We start from the raw sequence: 15155 nt of genomic DNA, 5'->3' as shown, positions 1-15155 counted from the left end.
GATTCTCAAAAGTATGCGAGGTTCACGGCATAGACTCTTTAAGAGATGTCCAGGAGTTTTGTTTGAGGCACTTAGTGGAGACTTGTTGCACGCCGGTCTGTTGTTGTGGGGACATTTCCACGCCCCGAAACGTGACGCTGAACGAAACGAACTGTAATTGGTTGTTTGACATATCGGTCAAACGGCCTTATGGGCGGGCCTTGGCCAAAGAAAGCTGCTATGAATTCCAGACCTTCAGCCGTCAGTCTGAAGGTCTGGCTACGCGAGACTAACTCCAGTAAGTAAACGTGTCCGTGTCCCCAAAAATGTTGGAACTCAAAAGCGTTTCCCTCAATTTTCAATTTAAATTTTACAACGCATGCGCACCAGTTGTGTGCACCCCTGCATAAAACCCTCCGATGCGATCCGGGACACCATTAAAATAAACCATCCATTTGTTTCTGATGCTGGGATCCTTCTAAAGTCTGTATACAGACGCAAATGAGCCGTTTAAACTGGACGCGTCAAAGCGAACGTTCTTTCCCTCTTCCATTTGTCCTGTTGTCGACAGACTCAAGCACATGGAGTGTGTCAGAAACTGACTGCGCATCTGTATGCTGTATCCAGTGTAGACATTGTCTGATTATAATGGGTTCTATTTGCTTTTGACGCGATGTGACAGTGGGCAGGACCTATGGTGCGATGATGTAAAACTATTCGATGATGTCTTGCTCTGGAGGCGGTCATATGCAATTTAATCTGCCCGTGTGACGTCACAGATCCCACAATATCAAAACGAGACGTTGATTGAATAAATGATTTGTTTATAATGAGGAGGACGTTTTAAGCTATGAGACTTGCAGGATGTTTTAATGGTACAAAGACCTCTCATATTTCAATAGATCAAGGCAAAATTGCATTTCTCATGTCATGACCCCTTTAAATATATATATATATATATATATATATATATAGAAGAAAACAGAAGCTGCCCTGTGAACAGATATCAAGGTTCTTGCGAGCGTCAATTTGATTATGCAAGTAATTATTCATCTATATAGCCAGAAGAGTTAAAGTTGAATTTAGCACACCTGTTTGAAGAAGGAACCTGAGGCTGTTGTGGACCCCGGCCTGCCTGCGCTGCAGCTGGTTTAGTCAAGCCAAGCATCTCCTGTACATGAAATTTAAACATTGCATATTAAGAGACACTTGTGCCGACTAGTTCAGTCAAACACTTGTATCTTAAATGAGTTTCTCATGCATGTAATCTTCACCTGGAGCTGTTTAGCACTGAGGTCTTTGGTTCCCCTGAAGACGTAGCTCTTAGAGATGCCTTCACAGCCCAGCTCGTGAACTTGGACCATGCGTCCAAACGTGATGAGGCCCACCAGAGCAGAGGGAGGCAGCAGACTGAGGGACATCTGAAGAGACTCCTTCAGCGCCTGCAGATCATCGTCTTCCATGCACGTGTCCACCACATACAGGAAGTTCAGAGGCATCTGCACACCACGCTACAGAAAAAGAGAGACAGAATCAGTGGCTATTCATGAATCTACATCTGGTGTACAGTATTTCTATGGCAATGAAAGGTAATTAATTAAAGGTGATACCTGGACAACATATTCAATAGTGGAGAACTGTGGGAGAAGCTCAGCAGGTTGGTTGACCTCTGATATTCCGGCGTACGTTGGAGGGAACTATGACAGGATATTGTTTGAGAAAATAATTAAATGACAATGCACTTTTCCGGGGCTTCAACAACTAATCGATCAAATCAATAATGAAAATAATCAACAAAAAATTTGATTATTTGTTACAGTCATGTAATTGCACAGAGCCTTTGGTATATACATTCACTATATTTCTTTACATTACGTTCAAATTGCATATCATGAGGACAATTTTGCAAATAATGGATGCATTTAATATTATTATTATAAATAATAATTTTAGATTTTTTCATCTATGAATATTTGTGAGCTTCATCCCTACTCTTTTTAAAACTGCAATGACTTTACCTGATTTCTCTGATAACAGAAGTTGCACGCCCAGAGTTTTGCTCTGTAATCCACTTGACTGATTGTGCAAACAAAGGAATAAAGAAAAAAACAGAAGCATAATAATATTAGGGCATCGCATATAATGTATCCAGCTTTCATTATAAATGTGTTTATTTGGAAAATACTGCAATGGATAAGTAGAAGATCCTCCATCTGTGAACTCATTATGCTGTCTGCTCTGACTTAACAAGACTTACCACAGAGGATTGAGCACAGCTCGGCACGTGGCCCGGCTGCACAGCACCGGCTCGTACTGAATCGGGGGAAGATCCGGACGCTCTTTCAACGGGGTGAACAGGGAGGCCACGGGAACCACCATACGCGTGGCTTCCAGACGACTGGACGGCCAAACGTTCCAACTGAAGCGGACGCCATCGCGGTCCTCGTTCTGCTGGATGAACTCCTGGAAGGTCGCCATAGCACCCTCTGGAATCTAAGAGTTATACACACTTTACAGATTTCCATGTAATGGCATCTTAATTGAGGAACAACTAAAAGATCAAGCAGTGAAACGGTCACTTCAGACATAGGGATTTACACGGTGATGTATTCAAATAAGACATGCAATCTGATCTGCGTGTGTATTACAGAGACAGGCCAGCCCAGTCTGATTCATAATTGATCTTTGGACATAGGGCAAACTATAGTGTCTCATCACACATCATTAAAAGCTGGAATGAGATAAGAGATAGAAGTGCTGTTCAGAAAGCACCTATGATGACAAATACCATCTAGGTAAGCAGCATCTCACTAGGGTTTGAGTAACAGCCTATTTCTTTGTCTGACCGTGACTTTGATGCACAAAAATGCTGCCTAGGTGGTCATCAACATATGATACCCTTTGTGAGAAACCCCTGTCCTAAATATAAATATATAAAGATAGAATTTCAGTATACTGGGCAAAAGTTTGAAACATTACTTTTTTTAATGTTTTTGAAAGAAGTCTCTCATGCTCATCAAGCCTGCATTTATTTGATTAAAAAAACTGTAATATTACGAAATATTATTACAATTTAAAATAATGATTTTCTATTATAACTTTAAAATATCTTTTTTTTTTCCTGTGATGGAAAGCTGAATTTTCAGCATCATTACTCCAGTCTTCAGTGTCACACTATGATATGATTTGATAGTTATTATCAAACAGTTAATATTTTTTGGAACCTGTGAAAAAAAGTTAAAAAGAACAGCATTTATTCAATCAATTAAAAAATAGAATTCTTATCTTTCAATATAAATCTTTACTATCACTTTTTATCAATTTCACAATTTTAAAAAAAATTACTGACCCCAACCATTTGAATTGTAGAGTATATTGTTACAAAATTATTTCTATTTTACATAAATGCTGTTCTCTTTAAACTTTTTATTCATCAAAGAATCCTGATGAAAAGTTTCCAACATTGATAATAAATCAGCATATTAGAATGATTTCTGAAGGATCATTTGACACTGAAGACTAGATTGATGATGCTGAAAATTCAGCTTTGCATCACATGAATAAATTACATTTCAAAATATATTCAAATGTGACCCTGGATCACAAAAAGTCATAAGTCGCACGGGTATATTTGTGGCAATAGCCAACAATACATTGGGTCAAAATTACAGTTTTTTCTTTTATGGCAAAAATCATTAGGATATTAAGTAAAGATCATGTTCCAAGATATTTTGTAAATTTCCTACTGTAAATATATAAAACATTTATTTTTGTGAGTGAATGCAGCACAATCGTGAACATAAATTAACAACTTTAAAGGCGATTTTCTCAATGTTTAGATTTGTTTGCACCCTCAGATTCCAGATTTTCAAATAGTTGTCCTATCCTAATCTCAGACAAATATTGTCCTATCCTAACAAACTAGCCTATACATCAATTGAAAGCTTATTTATTAAAAATCCCATAAAATATATTGCACATAATATATGTTTTTCTGTATTTTTGTAATCAAATATGCAGCCTTGGTGGGCATTTAAAAACATTAAAAATAGTAAAGTTTCCAAACTTTTGAACGTTACTGTGTGTGTGTGTGTGTGTGTGTGTTAATGTAAAATTTTCTTAAAACTGGCCCCAGACCCTAGTTTGAAACCCATTCCAGACCAACCCCTGAACACCAAGCACCCAAAAAAAAAAGAAAAAGAAAAAAAAGCCACATGTACAGATGAGAGGAACAGACCAATGAAAGAGAACACCCGAAGCAGCCAAGTGTGGAAATTAAAACACTTTTGGGGAAATAATAAGACACAGGATAAATAAACAACGCAACAGTCTGCAGTTTTCAAATCAGTGACTATGCTAACATTATAAGGCTAATAGCAAATGTAGGACTATTTATTTCTCGCAAGGAAGACATACAACCATGGCTATATAGTCAGCTATACAGACACATCCTACGTTGTTGAATAAGTTTAGTTTATAATAGTTTAGTTTACTTGAACTGCATGGATCCACTGGGGGCATCAGCCCACCCTCCAAAATTAGCAACAGAAAGCTAGTTCGATAGCTAAGGAAATATTACTCATCTTACAGCAACAAGAACACAACTTGAGTGCTACAACTACTTCATAAAGACCTGACCAAACATTTCAGTTAACGTCCCCTGTGAATGCCTGCCTGCTTGTTGATGTAGATACGATGCTTCCATTCAACACTGACTTCAAGCTAAATGCCCTTTAAACCCTCGATTTCTTGAGCTACAGTCCATCTAACGCTCTACAATCGTAAACATTGATCGAATCATTAACGTAATTTAAACGATCATCTAGTTGTAAAGGGAAAGTTGTGTTGTAACATACCTGAAGCCTTGATTTTGTGTCTCTTCGGAGACTCTCAGTCAGTGACAGACAGCGGCGCGCTCACGGGCGCAAGCGAGCTCTCGAGCGCAAGCGAGCTCTCGAGCTGATGACGTAGCAACTCAACATGGAGTCTGTGCCACGTCAAGAGCCCGAGACTCATTTCATGATGCATTTCAAGAGTTGTATTAAACAGTTTATCTTTGAGAAACTGCATTATTTTCAAAATAATTATAAAATAAATATGTTTTACTTAAATTAAAATATAAATTTTGTATCTATGTATTAGTAAAGTATTTTACTTTTTTGATAAAGTGGTGATGTATTTGATCAGTTTTTTATTATTTAACATGTTATCCACGTTTTATGACGACCATTATTTATGCAATAACATTGTATTCTAGCTTTAGTAATTCTTTGATATTAAAATATTTTATTGTTTATTTTATTATATTAGAAGCAAATCATATTCCCACATGGAATTAATTGAATCAATAAATGTATTAGTAATGAATACAATTTAAGTATTAAAGCAATAAACTATCTTTTTACAAACAAACATTTTATGTACGTTTCATGATGCATCATTATCTTTAATTGCAGTTTCCTTGATTTTTGCATTAGTAGCAATACAAAACTTAAAATGTGAACAATTTGCACTCACTGCAAAAATTTACAATTTAAAAGCATTTTTGTAATTTTCTTAATTTAGGCAATTACAATCATTTAACCAGGGATACACCAAAAATATTACCAACGAATCTCTGTGGACATTTATCAAGATGTTGCTTTGTCTGGATTTCAAATGTACATAAACAGTGCACGTATGGTCAGACTGTTTAAAAAAAACACAGGTTAAATATTTGAAAACATTTCAGCATAATCAAAGAGCATAATAAGACAACTGCTGTTAAAATGTTGCCATATAAATTTTATTATAACGTTATGACAAAAATATTGCCACTCTTTTACAACTACTGTATTCATCTCTGATACAAAGCCAAAGCTTTTATATGGCCAACCAAGAAATCAGAAATAGTCAATTATACAATAAACCATGATTTCTACTCATGAATATATTATGCTATGAAGATGGTCATAGCAATTACTGTAAAATCATATAACCTTTACGGCTTTACCTGTAATCCAACTTAGAGATAGTGAAAGTCAGTTGTCAAATTGTTGACAATTTTGTGAAGCACTCAGATGCCTGTGTGTGGATATTTGCCAAGATGAACACTCTCTGACATCACAAGACATTTTAAACAATCCATGGACTTGACCTCAGGAAGCAAAATTTCTTCGAACAGTCCCCATTTTTCTGCTATAAACACTGGGCTTTACATTTAAATGAGTCTTTGTTAAATGTTTTACACCGTTTAAAGAATTAAATTATATGTGGCAAAACACAAAATCAAACCATCTTCATCTGCCCAGGTTTTGTTTGCTAAAACCATCATTTGCATCCTCTGTTTGCAGGATCAGAAGTTCACATGTTGTTAAATCCCATCATGCCTTTCATGTTGCCAGCAGCTCCCTGCTGAAACTGCCTCATCATGGACTGCAGTCCAGCCATGCCACCTTGCAAATAAACAAAGACAGTTGTATTTAAGTAAAGCCATAATCAATATTAAAAAATCCTTACATATCTCCTGAAGACATATTGAAAAGTGCAATCGCAATGCATTGCTTAGCTCGTTTTAAGTAGGTTCTTGCATGCAAAGACTTGCCCATCTATAGTAAAGGTAAATCAATGGTCAAGCAAAAACTAAAGCATGTTATGGTTTTAAGGAAGCTCATACCCATGTGATGAAGCACTCTGGGATCCATCATTTTAGCCATCTGCTGGTTCAGTTTCGCCATCTGGGACGGGTTGACGTTCTTGGACATGTCCCCTCCTTCAAAACAATGATACAATGAGTCACTGATTTTAAATGGCTAAAAAATGTTTTTTGAATGTATAATGTTTGGCTGGTTTACAAGCATTGGATAAAAATCACTCAACCTTTAAACAAGCCTTTGATGCCTCCCATTTTCTTGACCATCTGCGCAAACTTTGTGTACTGGGTGAGCAACTCTTGTACATCCCTGGTAGCCACTCCAGATCCCCGGGCCACTCGCTGGATGCGGTTCGGCTGTTTACTGAAGAGCTTGGCACCATCCTTGTTGTCGAGTTCTGAGTTGAAAAAACACAATGTTAACTGAACCGGTCAAGTTCAGAACTATGCCTAAAATTTTCCAATAGAGTGCTGCAGACGTAACGTCAAAAACCAAAAGACTAGGCTAATTCGCCAGGGCTTCCCTCAAGATTTTTCCATGGGTTTTTATATATATATATTTTTTTTCAATATATGGAGTAAAAAATAAGGTCTGTGGTAACCAACTTGATACTTGGACGTTTTGTTCTACAACACAAATTACACACACACATCGAAAACACGAATTTTGAAGCTGTAATGTTTATTTAAAGGAATAGGTCACTTAAAAATAAAAATTCTATCATTTACTCACCCCCAAGTTGTTTCAAACCTGTATGAATTTTTTTTCTTCTGCTGAACACAAAATAATATATTTTGAAGAATGTCAAGTCAACGGGGTCCATCAAATGTCTGGCAGAGGTGTAAAGTCCAGGGGTCAGAAAGTAAAAGTCCTGCCTTATGTTTATTCCACATCCATCTCCTGGCTGAAAAACTGTGCTAATTAGCAAATCCAGGTGATCGGAAAAAAATACTGAGGAGGACTTTTACTTTCTGAACCTGGACTGTACACCTCTGCTGTCTGGTTACCGAAATTCTTCAAAATATCTTTCTTTTGGTAGCAGAAGAAAGAAATTCATACAGGTTTGGAAAAACTTGAGTAAATGATGACAGAATTGTCCTTTTTGAGTGAACTATTCCTTTAAAAAACTTGTTTCTGAGAAGTAACTAGATAAGAACATTTGGGGTGTGAGTGGCCTTTAGATGTTTTGTTCTACAACGTAATCTGCACACATTATATGCTTCGTTTTCTTTACGTGTACGCTATTAAAGTTGTAACGTATGCGTACAGTCAAAGGCATAGCTGATTTTGTGCGTGAACGCTGGCCGTCGACACAAGAGCTCTAGAAATTTTATCTTGGTCTTGTGACTGCCCTATTTTACTCCAGACGTTATGACCAATAAAAATATCTTCTTATTCTTTTAAACTACCGGAAAAGTTGTGCCTCTCTCATAACCCTCTTAAAAAAGTGCTTGTCTGTTGTTGTTGTTGCAGAATTAATCTACCGGGGTTTGAAGTCACGCCTGAAGCACTCTATTTAGACTAGTCAATGCTTTATTTATATATAATTTATAAGACCGTATTAAAATAATTTAACAAGCACATACCCTGGTCATTCATGCTATCCATTATTGTCATGAGTTTCTTTAGTCTGGCCATAGACTCCTGTTCATTTCCTTTGCTCATGAAATCTGTTCCAAAGCCTGGGATCATGCCCTAAAGACAAAAAAAGAAAAATTGTGAGAAAAGAACTACTCTGTGGATAATCATAATTAGACATTGTTTCAGTTAAGGTTGGCGTTACCATGATCTGGCCAAAAGGTCCCATTTTCATGATGTTCTGAAACTGTTCATACATGTCCCTGAGTGTAAACTGACCTAAGAGAGAGAAATGTCACATTTGTTAGTGAAAAAAAAACACTGGAAAATATCATATTTTCCAATAAATGGCATTGAAAACACAAAAATACACATTCTTAAAGAAATGTTATAGTTACAACTTACCATGTTTGAGCTTGTCAATTAGCTCCTCGTTGTCATCAAGCTTTAGTTCGTTCACTTTGTCAATCAGTCCCTCAATATCTCCCATGCCTAGAGGAAAAATAAGAATTGCAACATAAATAGCACAGTTCCAACGACAATCAGATGTTTGTGCGTTTAAAGCTTTTATCTAAAGGTTTTAACAGAAGCTCAGCGGTATTTTCAAACCTTACCGAGCAGTTTGCTTATGAAGGGCTGAGTCTTGAACGGCTCGAAGTCGTCAATGTGCTCGCCTGTGCCGATAAAAATGATGGGACTCTTTGTGGCCGCCACACTGTAAACATAAATTGTCTGTCAACTCTTTCATGTATTTACTTTACTAAAGTGCTGAGAGTAAAAAGCATAAAGTGTGTACTTACGCACTGAGTGCACCACCACCCTTGGCATGGCCGTCCAGTTTGGTGACAATAACAGAAGCCACATCTACCTTGTCTTTGAAGGCCTTAGCCTGAGCCTCACAAGCCTGACCAATGGAGGCATCCATCACATACACTATGTTGTCAGGTTGCTGTGGGAACAGACAATAACAGCCAAAAAGCATCAAGCTTTATTATTATATCATTTATATTTTGCCATCTTTATTGCTTTATTTGATATTTGATCAAAACGGAGGAAGTCCTTCTCTTACCACAGCATTTGACACCTGAAGCATTTCCTCAAAAAGTGAGTCTTCCTGTTTATGTCTACCACTAGTGTCCACAATGATTATTTCAAAGTTTTCTGTCTTGAATTTTTCCACACCCTCTGCAGCTATGATCACTGGATCCATTTCTGTGTAACTATTAAGTCACACCAACATGAAACAATGATTAGGTTTGGTGAACAAATGCAACTGTAACAGGAAATAATATGGGAAATTACACTTTTATTACCTCCCATAAAAGGGTATTCTGGCTTTTGTTGCGTTTTGCTTGAGTTGGTCGAAGGCACCTTTAAAAACAAACAAAACAATTGGACTTTTCCCCCCTTAAGTACAGAAAGTATTAGTGTGTAAAGACAGAGTGGACGTTACCTGCTCTGAATGTGTCGGCGCATATCAAACATGTTTTCCATCCTTTTCTTTGGAAGTAGTATGCCAACTAATAAAAAGGAAAAAGAGATTCTTGCTTGTGTGATTAGCTGTATAAAAAGGGGTGTATAATCTAAAATGTCTGTAAAAGGTCTCAAAATCTGGGCAAATACCCAATAACTCCTCACCTTTGAACATGTTGTGGTTTTCCCACTGCCCTGCAGACCCACAAACATGATAACGTTGTTCTTTCCCTTTGTGGGAGTCCAGGCTTTGACTCCAGGATCCACCAGCTGCAATAAAAGCACTTATTATTCATCTTATAGAATAAATTCCTATCATCTAGCGGTCAATCCAATTTGGTTTAATATTATTTCTATCCTCCATGACAAAATTGAGATCTCCTGAGCAGGAGATAAGAGTCTACAAAAAAAAAATAGGAAACAATTACTTACCTTGACAAGTTCCTTGAAAACAGCATGCTGGATCATTCTTCTCTTGTTCAGCCCAGAGGCCATCTCCTCCAGATCAATGGCTGCCCTGAAATCATAGAGTGGTTATAGAGAGAACAGACATTCTATTATAGGGAATTTACCATAAAAAAAAGACAAAAACTCTTGTTACATACTTGACATTTTCTCTAAGCTGCTTTACCAACTTGATATTCACATCAGCCTCCAGCAGGGCAGCACAGACTTCCTTGAGCATAGCATTTAATACCTAAGGAAAATTGTAAACAAGTTAGCATTTTATGATGGACCTGGACCACAATGCTTAACAAGCCCAAATTGCATTATGATCACTGTACCTCCTCATTGATAATGGTGGCATTGCTCAGAGACCTCAAAGCTGAGGTTATTTTCCTCCCAAGATCAGCTAAAACCATGTTTGCGGTTAAATAGCTGCCAACCTGCAACAAATAAAAGAAAGAGATTTAACAGATGACCAGCTTCTAGTCACAAAGCCATTGAGTCGGACTTGAGTGATGATGACATTACAATTGTGATTGGTATACTATATGTCCTTACTTGTTATGAGAATGAGACTTTCCAATGTGGTGGGGGTTTCCCCCAAAACAACCCTTCTGTCACTGCTCACTCTGAACCTCCAGACTTCAGTGGAACCAACGCAATGATGCTTTCAACCTCTCTAGGCAAACACAAATCAGAAAATGTCAAACAAAAATGGATGAGCTGTTATGTTATTACCAACTATGCAGCACTGTACGATTTGGATAAATATGGAAATTTTTAAGCCATGTATCGGGACTACGTCAAAACACAAATGTTGGCACACACATGAGTATTTAAACTATTACGAAATAATTATATTAGCTAACGTTATATAGTTGAATGTGTGTTGTTATTACCAGCTATGGACTGTACGATGATTTGGATGAATCTGGTAACGTTATATTCAAGCCATGTATCGAAACTAAGTTACTTCAAAACACAAATGTTGGCACACACATGAGTATTTAAACTGTTATGAAATCATCATAGTTTTATGTTATATATTTGAATGTCTGTTATTTAAGACTGGCTAAAGCTCTACGCTGAAAAGAGGCCAGACAGCCGCTGTAACCCGCACAGCCGTTGTTGATTTACCTATATACAGGATTTAATTCATGTTTAAGTCAACCCCATGTCAGTTTAAAACGTTCGACGTCCGAAATATTAAGATATAGAGATATGTTTCGATTAAACATTACTTACCTAAACTCGTAGCAGCTGTTTTTCGGCGAGTGGAAAAGCGACTACAAACGTCATCTAACCCCCAACTTCCCGTGACGTCACTTTACTTCCGTGTAAAACAAAAGTTCGCCTTTTTTATTTTAAAATAAAACAAAATATTACTTATAGTTTAGATTCGTTTTCATTCACTCAACTTGCGTGTAATATTATTATATATCTATGTATATAGATTAGAATACAAGTTTATACCATTATTGTTTCTTTTTGATATATCCTTTTATATTCGAGATGTTGGTCACGACCTTATGAGGCAAAATTATGGAAGCTTGTGTTAAGGTGGCACAGAAGTAGATACAATATTGAGTCCAACGTATAACAAAATGTGATAAAAATGTTTACCTTTAAGAGTCATTCAAATCTAATTAGGGTGATTTAAATTACAAATGGAATTATCACCTGGAAAATTTAATAATATCAGGTTGGTGTTCACAAAAATGTAAAGTTCTACCTTAAACTAGACTTTCCCACTGATTCTACCGCAGGCTCATACGTGTTGCTCCGTAGTAGTAGTAGCCTGACAACCTAGACTGTGATTGGCGTAAAATAAGTATCGAGAGGTTGAATCGATGAATTTTAACGATGCAAAGAATGCAATTCTGCAGGTGTTTTCAAAGACGGAGAGGCAACATCTTCCAAAACTCCTAGAATGGTTGAAAACATCTGGTAAATTGTGTTATTGTCTTGTCAGCTAAAGATTAGATCATGTGCTAGATTTAAGCATGTGTTCTTAGTAGACTTAACTTAATGCAAAAAAAAAAAAAAAAAAAAAACCTACGGCAAAGTGGATGTTTCAGTGGAAAGAAAACATCCAACACACACATTTAAGTGTTTATTTTACTACACTTTATTTATTTGCCTTTGTAATCAAAATGCATAGGCCTGTCTTTCAATAACAATATCTGATGTATATATGAATGGCCTTTTTTATATAACATTTATTCCTAAATGTTTAATGTCAACAAAATTAAGTTTTGATCCTGGCTTTATGTTCACATATCTGTTCTGGAAATTTATTCAAATTAGTGCATTTTTTGCCTCAAAATGAATGCCTCATTTGCATATTTAGACATACTATTGCTTACTTACATTAACAATTTTGCAATGGTTAATGTAACTTAAGTATACTAAGTATACAGTTTAAGAATACAGTGTTATCTATTAGTTAAAATGTTTACCATAATATTATTCTGTCTATAACAGTGTTTCATCTACATTTTTAGGTGATCTGGATGATTTCCTGATGGATAACCAAAGTGTTATTCTTCAAAGTATTGCAGAGGACCTTAGGACTTGCCTTCCACTGGAGGCTATGTCTCCGTCGGAGACCATGGCTATTCAGAAGGTTTGTGTATTAGATTTTTAGTATTGTGCTCTGGGATTCACAACTACATTTCATTGTTAGATCCTAAAGCACACTTTAACTTTTAGACTCAACAGAAACCTCATCGCACTGTGCATGTAGATGCATTCTTATATGACGAGGAAACTGTAGATTCATTGTGTGAAGAGGGAAAAATGAGTCGCAACTACTGCCTCAACTGTGGATCGCACAGAACAGCACCGTTGGGTAAGTGTTCGCATGGATACTTAGCATAAACTCATGCAATAAAAAAGCAACATCATAATATGCAATTAATAATTTTTCAAAGAGTTCATCTCACACTCATTCTCGATCCCGGAGCTCCAGTTCCTATTCCGCAACGTTCTTCCAGACCTCACAGGAAAACTGGTGGTGGATGTGGGATCTAGATTAGGAGCTGTGCTATTTGGGGTAAATTGCTGATGATGTTTGTTTAAGCACGCTTAAACTCATTATCAATTGTGAATGAACTAATGTTTATAGCATAGTTGAAACAGTAACAGTCGCCCTGGGGCAACCAGGGGTTAAGTGCCTTTCCCTACTGTGTTTAAACGTACGTACCAGCCCAGATCTGTATCCACTAGGCTACACCAGCTTTTATCTTTCTTTTTAAAACATGGTCTGACTCTGATGACATCTATATTATTGCCTCTGATTTTTTCTCTTCTCAGGGCTACCTTTACAGTGCAGCATCTCAGCTTATGGGGGTTGAAATAAGTTCAGAGTTTGTCAAGCTTCAAACTATGGCTGTACAGAAATATGGCTTCAGTGACAGAATTAAGGTAATTGATTATACCTTTTTTTCTTTTTCTTTTTTTTTATGATCATTGTTTTGTCCGGATAGTATGTTTATAGATGTTCAATGTGCCCTACATAGGTGATTCATGCAGATATCCGCTCTCAGGCTGCCTTAGTGCAAAATACAGACGTTTTGATCATGAACAACGTTTTTGAATTCTTCATGGAACCAAGTGATCAAATGCAGTAAGTGCCAAATTGTGATCGTACTTAAGAACATGCAGAGATCGTATTGAAATAATGCATAAATAAATGTTTTTTTATTATGAACAAATGATATATTGTGCGTGCATAATTATTATGCAAGTCGATAGAATTATATTATGCAATACTATAGAAATTGCATGTGTGACCATTGGACTAGATATGCCTGTTAACAATTATAAATCACTTATAAATGATGATATACAAAATTAATAGTAGTTATTAAGATTGATGTGGTTTGGAATTGGTCAAATGTACTTGGACAAAAAGATATAATCAGAATATCACCTTATTATATAGTATTGAATAATTATGTATAGTATTGTAATTGTGTCTTAAATAAGGTTTACACTAAAATTACCCATTTTTTCTTTTTCAGAGCTTGGCTTTTTATTAATAAAAATTTCCGAAAGAAAGGTGCACTGTTAGTAACTGTACCCGGCATTCAAGAAGCACTTACTTTACTTCAGGATGCTGTTGTAAGAAGCTTTGCTCTGTCTCATAATATTACTGTATGTGTCTCCTAATCGTGATTGGCAGAATAATTCAATACATCAGCCTTTTATCAAGATTTGATTAAACAATTCTAAGTTGTTGTTTTTTCTTTCCCAGTTCCTAGAGACATTAGCACTCAACCAATGGATAGAGGAAGTACAACTTGATTACACTGTTTATCTAAAAAATGACACAGATCCAGATTCTCTTAAGCAAATCCATCTTTATATAGTACTTTGACCCTTAGAGGAGAAAGCTCTGGACTCTTCTGATGCAGTGGACCAATTAATACGATTAGCCTCAGTGAGGTCTTTAACAGGATAGATTTAATTTATTTAACATACAACATCCTGTTTTAGGTTAACTTTAATTTGTCAACTTTTTAAAGTTATACTTCAAACTGTCGGTTTATGTAATAGCCATACATGTCAGATAATCTATTTATGTCATGTTATGTTGGCACTGCTGCATTTTAAAGGAGTCTTTATTGAGCAATAAAAAATATTTATTCCTGTATGTGCCCTCTTCCTTGGTTTGGTTTTGAATTTTGTTCTAATGCATTTCTGTGTTACATTCTTTCTGCTGAAAAAGGAAGTAGCTAGCATGCAAAATAGCCAAACCTTTGCTCACTTATGCTAAATGTCGGTTTCAATGGTAACAGTGCAAATCTTGGGCTGTGGACAATGTGAAACGTACTGTTCTCTGATGAGTCCACCTTCACTGTCTTTCCCAGTGAAGTTACGGAGTTACGGTGTGGAGAAGCCCTAAAGAGTTTAACACCCGAACTGTCGCTGCCCAGAGTGAAGCACAGGATCAGTGATGGTTTGGGCTGCAATATCATGACATTCCCTATTGTGCTTGCCTTGATAGACGCTACCGAACCATTCTGGAGGACCATGTGCACT

At 36.6% G+C, this 15155-nt stretch overlaps 3 protein-coding genes across 7 annotated transcripts in view; 1 reads left to right on the top strand and 2 right to left on the bottom strand.

Moving 5' to 3' along the window:
* Nucleotides 1-4995, bottom strand: part of sec23a (Sec23 homolog A, coat complex II component) — a 29226-nt gene extending 24231 nt beyond the window's left edge. The window contains exons 1-6 of the mRNA XM_079633126.1: nucleotides 4836-4995; nucleotides 2237-2472; nucleotides 1998-2055; nucleotides 1590-1676; nucleotides 1254-1490; nucleotides 1071-1150 (exon numbers count right to left, since the gene is read on the bottom strand). Coding sequence (XP_079489252.1) covers nucleotides 1071-1150; nucleotides 1254-1490; nucleotides 1590-1676; nucleotides 1998-2055; nucleotides 2237-2457 — 683 coding nt within the window. The 5' untranslated portion in view covers nucleotides 2458-2472; nucleotides 4836-4995. The remainder of the gene's footprint in view (nucleotides 1-1070; nucleotides 1151-1253; nucleotides 1491-1589; nucleotides 1677-1997; nucleotides 2056-2236; nucleotides 2473-4835) is intronic.
* A 165-nt stretch (nucleotides 4996-5160) lies between these two features.
* srp54 (signal recognition particle 54) lies at nucleotides 5161-11460 on the bottom strand. Of its 4 annotated transcripts, none has more exons than XM_079632228.1 (18): nucleotides 11247-11313; nucleotides 11009-11081; nucleotides 10668-10788; nucleotides 10448-10549; nucleotides 10268-10359; nucleotides 10095-10179; nucleotides 9828-9932; nucleotides 9643-9709; nucleotides 9503-9560; nucleotides 9259-9409; nucleotides 8990-9138; nucleotides 8804-8904; nucleotides 8595-8681; nucleotides 8395-8468; nucleotides 8198-8306; nucleotides 6838-7008; nucleotides 6635-6730; nucleotides 5283-6413 (listed from the first exon to the last, which is right to left on the bottom strand). In XM_079632228.1, exons 4-18 carry the CDS (start codon nucleotides 10523-10525, stop codon nucleotides 6322-6324), a joined length of 1515 nt encoding a protein of 504 aa, XP_079488354.1. In that variant the 5' UTR covers nucleotides 10526-10549; nucleotides 10668-10788; nucleotides 11009-11081; nucleotides 11247-11313; the 3' UTR covers nucleotides 5283-6321. The 4 variants fall into 4 exon arrangements, with proteins under 4 accessions (XP_079488351.1, XP_079488354.1, XP_079488353.1 ...); XM_079632227.1 differs by lacking the exon at nucleotides 11247-11313 and adding an exon at nucleotides 11194-11246 and having other exon boundaries at nucleotides 11009-11073; XM_079632225.1 differs by lacking the exons at nucleotides 11009-11081; nucleotides 11247-11313 and adding an exon at nucleotides 11355-11460 and having other exon boundaries at nucleotides 5161-6413.
* A 409-nt stretch (nucleotides 11461-11869) lies between these two features.
* On the top strand, nucleotides 11870-14765 carry LOC307008920 (uncharacterized protein). 2 transcript variants are annotated; one of them, XM_079632230.1, is made up of 8 exons: nucleotides 11870-12056; nucleotides 12614-12735; nucleotides 12822-12960; nucleotides 13043-13164; nucleotides 13425-13535; nucleotides 13631-13737; nucleotides 14135-14234; nucleotides 14368-14765. In XM_079632230.1, exons 1-8 carry the CDS (start codon nucleotides 11960-11962, stop codon nucleotides 14488-14490), a joined length of 921 nt encoding a protein of 306 aa, XP_079488356.1. In that variant the 5' UTR covers nucleotides 11870-11959; the 3' UTR covers nucleotides 14491-14765. The 2 variants fall into 2 exon arrangements, with proteins under 2 accessions (XP_079488356.1, XP_079488355.1); XM_079632229.1 differs by having other exon boundaries at nucleotides 14135-14267; nucleotides 14368-14627.
* The last annotated feature ends 390 nt before the right edge of the window (nucleotides 14766-15155 follow it).

This window comes from Phoxinus phoxinus (assembly GCF_949152265.1).
Source record: "Phoxinus phoxinus genome assembly, chromosome: 13".
NCBI lineage: Eukaryota > Metazoa > Chordata > Actinopteri > Cypriniformes > Leuciscidae > Phoxinus > Phoxinus phoxinus.
Note: the sequence above shows the minus strand (reverse complement) of the source record. Positions and strands in the feature narration are given on the sequence as shown.

Bases quoted from the DNA above. Each gene is read 5' to 3' on its own strand.
- srp54 (XM_079632225.1), bottom strand. From the start codon at position 10,525: ATGGTTTTAGCTGATCTTGGGAGGAAAATAACCTCAGCTTTGAGGTCT. The intron at 8,905-8,989 runs GTAAGTACACAC...TTATGTTTACAG, and splicing joins GGTGGTGGTGCACTCAGTGC to TGTGGCGGCCACAAAGAGTC. The intron at 6,731-6,837 runs GTTGAGTGATTT...ATTGTTTTGAAG, and splicing joins CATCAAAGGCTTGTTTAAAG to GAGGGGACATGTCCAAGAAC.
- LOC307008920 (XM_079632229.1), top strand. From the start codon at position 11,960: ATGAATTTTAACGATGCAAAGAATGCAATTCTGCAGGTGTTTTCAAAG. The intron at 12,057-12,613 runs GTAAATTGTGTT...CTACATTTTTAG, and splicing joins AGAATGGTTGAAAACATCTG to GTGATCTGGATGATTTCCTG. The intron at 12,961-13,042 runs GTAAGTGTTCGC...AATTTTTCAAAG, and splicing joins GCACAGAACAGCACCGTTGG to AGTTCATCTCACACTCATTC.